This window comes from Arachis ipaensis, chromosome B03, assembly GCF_000816755.2.
Source record: "Arachis ipaensis cultivar K30076 chromosome B03, Araip1.1, whole genome shotgun sequence".
NCBI lineage: Eukaryota > Viridiplantae > Streptophyta > Magnoliopsida > Fabales > Fabaceae > Arachis > Arachis ipaensis.
Genome location: NC_029787.2, coordinates 25,410,728 through 25,415,217, shown reverse-complemented (window position 1 = coordinate 25,415,217; position 4,490 = coordinate 25,410,728). Strand labels below are relative to the sequence as shown.

Genomic DNA, 4,490 nt, shown 5'->3' with positions numbered 1-4,490 from the left:
AATATTTAATATTATTTTAATGCGAGCACGTATTCAATTATTCTTTAAATATTTATTATTTTTCCTCAAAAAATATTATAGAAAATAATTTTTTGTGATCGTGAATACGTAGTATTATTATTATTATTAGGGCAAATCACCCTAATAAATCAATGGCATGTGAATGAGCTATAACTCAAATGGCATAGTCTCTTCATACTCGTCTAAGATTTATATAAAGCCCTTCGTCCTATATAAATCGAATTAGGCTAGTTAGATTTATTTGAAAACATTTCACCCATGCCCATACATAAATCTGGCTAGCCTAATTCGATTTATGTGTAGTTAAAGCTCACCTAATAAATCTATTTAGTCTAATTCGATTTACTACTAAAATTTGTAAATATAATTACCCTAATTCGATTGGTATAAAAAATACTTTGGGAGATTCAAGTATCATTTCTTGCTTTGGGTGATATTAGTAATATTTGCATGCATTTGGTTTATTTAAGTATTTTACCCTATATTTTGTGATTGAAAATATCAACATTATGCTCTCATTTTCTAAAAATATTGAATTTTTTTAATTTGTCTTTAAAATATATTAATTTTAAACTTCAATTTAAATTAACAGCAAACTTTCTATTAAAAATAACGACAAATTTGTGATCTAATAGAGAAAAAATATTTTTTAAGAAAAAGATTTTGATTTGAGTTGTTTGTAAAATTTTTGAGAATTGAGTTCTTGCTAGAATATTGTAAATTATTAGTTATTAAAAATTAGCTAGCTAATTATTAGTCACGACTTTGAGACTTTAATTATTGTCTCATTTAAAAGAGCTTTATATTAGTGACAAAATTGTGACAAATTACATTAGCGTGCTTAGCAAATTTGCTTTAAACTTTTCATGAATTTTCTATGGATTTATATAGAGGTTAGTGATTAGTAGCAACATGAAATAAGGATAGAATAAGGACTAACATTTTTTCTGACAAATTAGTAGCAACATGAAATAAGCGAGAAAAGTCTATCAGTTGTTAAACGGTCGCTAATTCCTCACTAAATAAGCTTTTGATTAGTGACTCAATTGCGACTAGTTACTTCTAAAATTTTCTCGATTAGCTTTAGATTTGTTATAAATTTGCGACTGATTTCCAACGAGGTTAGCGAGTAATTTGCTACAAAATAGGTAGGATATAGCTTTTGCTTTGCGACAAGATTGCAGTTGTCAAGTCGCTCGCTAAATTAAACTTGCGATAACTTAGCGACAAATGTATTTCGCCCGCTAATCAGCGACTTGAAATCAGCGAACGAAGTGTGTCAGTTGTTAAACGGTCACAAATTTCTCGCTACTTAGGTCATAGGCGCTCAATATCCGTATTTCCACTTTAGCGAGTAATTAGCAAGGAACATTTTTCTAGCTGAATGATATATCCGTTACGACGAGTTAGCGACGACTGTTTTTTGTCGCTACCCTAATTTTGAATTTTACAATATTATGCGACAAATTAGCGAGAAACGAATTGCTCGCTAAAAATAAAAACTATGGCGACAAATTAGCTAGGAATTTGTCCATCGCAGAATGCATTTCAAGTCTTTGTGATGGATTAGCTAGGGACATTGTTCCTCACTAATTAGCCTTTTCACACAAAGTTTATTTAGCGACGAACTAGTGTGTGAATTGTTTCTTGCTAATTGTATATCAAACACTTGCGATGAAATAGTGACAATAATATCCCTCGCTACTTTACTTTTATGCATTGAACCCCTAAGTAACTAATTTGCTAGAACATTGTCATTCGCTAATTAGTTTGTGAGAAATTAGCGAGAAAATTTTCCTCGCTCTTTTTTTAGCTACAAAAGTCAATCTGCGAGAAACAAACTTACTCGTAAATCTTTCGCTAATCAGTAGTTTTTCTCAAGTTTGGGTATTTTGTGACCGCTCATTTATTTTGTCGTTAGTGCGTCACTAATTCCTCGCAAGTTAGTGACGGATTAGTGACAAAAAATATTTCTCGCAAAAATTCGTCGCTAATTTGTCAAATTCTTGTAGTGAAATAGTTGCAATCACAAGTCTAGTCCGTGAGGGATACTCTGTATGAGCCGAGTGAAAAGCTTCCTGTCGGAGTGGTCTCAGCCACTGTAAACTCTGAGCTATCCCTATCATACCAAGTCATGGTGAAGCACCTTGATGCCTTTAGATTTGCCTTGATTGCCTTCAGCAGATACTGACTAAACTGCTGCCCGGTGCCTAACTGTGCCTTGGCCTCTCTCCTGATGTGCCCGAATCTTTGCCCTTCGTCCCGATGCTGAGTCCAATGTGCGTAGTCAATTCGATTAGCCCAGTCGCACATAGCAAGATCAAAGGCTCGGAGGATGTCAAATCAGTAATGAAACTCGACCTCGGTCTTCGTATACACAGCATTCACTAATAGCCTCCTTGCATCCTTGCCCTTGAAAGTCAGGGTGAAATTAGCCGCCACGTGACGGATGCAGAATTTCCTATATGCAGTAGGCAGAAGCCACCCGCCATCAAGAGCTTCCAACACAACATTTATCCCGTTGTGCTTATCTGATATGACTAGTATACCCGGTTGAGGCGTCACATGTTGCCGAAGGTAAGATAGAAAGAATGACCACGAATCTGCATTCTCACCTTTCACAAGTGCAAAAGCAATAGGAATGATGTTGGAAGTGCCGTCCTGTGCAATCGCTACAAGCAGTGTACCACCGTATTTGCCGTACAGGTGGGTACCGTCCATACTAACCAATGGCTTGTAATGTCAAAATGCCTCAACACACTGTGAGAATGTCCAAAACAGACGATGGAAATAAGCTGCAGAGTCATCCACTTGCCCACCAACTCGAACAGGACTCGTCTTCAACACAGCTACACTACCTGGCATAGTGATCTGCACACCCAATACCCATTGTGGCAAGTCATTGTACGACTCTTTCCAATCTCCATAAATTTGTAACACAACTTTCTGTTTGGCCATCCAAACCCTCCTGTACGTTGGCTTGAAGCTGAAGTGTGCCTCTGTAGCATTCTGTAGTACCTTGATCGTCGTGGCAGTATCAGCTCTAATCATGGGTAGTATGAAGGCCGATATAACATGATAATCAAACTTTCTGTAATCACTAGATATCGATGTGGCTAGACAAGTATGAGAACCATTGTACCGTTTTACCTCCCAAATACCTTTGTGCTGGCGGAGGCTAACCCATATGAGCCATGTGCACCCGCTGCCGAACACCTTGCACTTGCCTTAGTACTTCCAATGATCGGATTTTAATACCTTGTACTCAACCCTACGGCGAATGCTATAGGTCTTCATGCTAAACATGACTTTCTCTTTATTCTAAAACTGCTGACCAACCTGAAATTCAGATACAACTCCTACATTTTCTGTGTCTTTTTCCCTAAAGCCAACAGGTACACTCCGATCCCCCTGAGGTGCCATGGCATCCAAGTCCAGAGCAGAGAAGTGTAGGAGATACTGATTAGTGCCTGAACTAGATGCTCCCCCACCCACAGCTGGAGTTGTCCGTGGTGTCTTATCGTCACTATCATTAGCTATCGTGGCGGGCTCCACATCATCATCATCATCATCATCATCATCATGCAATGCATCCTCAACCCTGTATGTATATATGTGGTTATATTCTCCGTCTGTATGATTTGTATTTCGTCCCTCCTAAAGATTGACTTGGAGAAAGAGGTCTTTTATCTTGTTATATATATATATATGTTTTTAGCCTTCTTTTTTTATTTTGTTTATCCGTTTTACACTTACCCGGACTTGAGTGATGCGATCTTTTGTTAAGCTTTTGCTTAACTTCTTCTTCAAGGATCCTAGTTACAATTTCTTTCAATTATATTTACATGCGTATTTTTGTTTTAGAGGTTGTAATACCACGACACCTCTGATTTACGACTTAAGCGTAAAGCTCTATATGGTAGGGTGTTACATAAAGCGTGGCATGGTGACGATAGTGAGGCTCCATGGTGGCAGCAGCAGTGGTGGAAGTAATGGCAATGGTAACAACGACGATGGCAACAATGACAAAAGGAGGAAGAAGACAATGTTATCTCACACAACATCCACAATGGCAGAGAAGGGGACAGGGATAGCAACCATGACAACGGCAAATTTTAGTGGCGGTGACAATGGAGGTTGGTGGTGATAGAAGAGAGAAGAGAGAAAAGAGAGTGATGATGCAAAAAATAAAGGAGTTCAAATTTAAATTTAGGTAATATTTACTATTGGAGAATCCGATAATAACATTGATTTTATTTATTAAAACAATGTATTTTGAAATTTTGGTTATCATCAGATTTATCCAACTATAAATCTGACATTTTCAGTGCATATTTGGTAGTATCTATATAAGTGCGGGGTGGGTAATTATCCGACTCTGTGCAGAGCGAGTTTTTGGCAATACGAAGTCTTTAACGAAGCGGAGTCAAATTTAAAAAATACTTGTCCTATTTAACTAGTATATATAT

The 4,490-nt window shown here is 37.2% G+C and overlaps 1 protein-coding gene across 1 annotated transcript; it reads right to left on the bottom strand.

Annotated features, from left to right (window-relative positions):
* Positions 2,764–3,966, bottom strand: LOC107632861. The gene is made up of 3 exons (XM_016336502.1): positions 3,953–3,966; positions 3,361–3,622; positions 2,764–3,243 (listed from the first exon to the last, which is right to left on the bottom strand). The coding sequence occupies exons 1-3, from the start codon at positions 3,964–3,966 to the stop codon at positions 2,764–2,766; spliced, it is 756 nt and encodes a 251-aa protein (XP_016191988.1).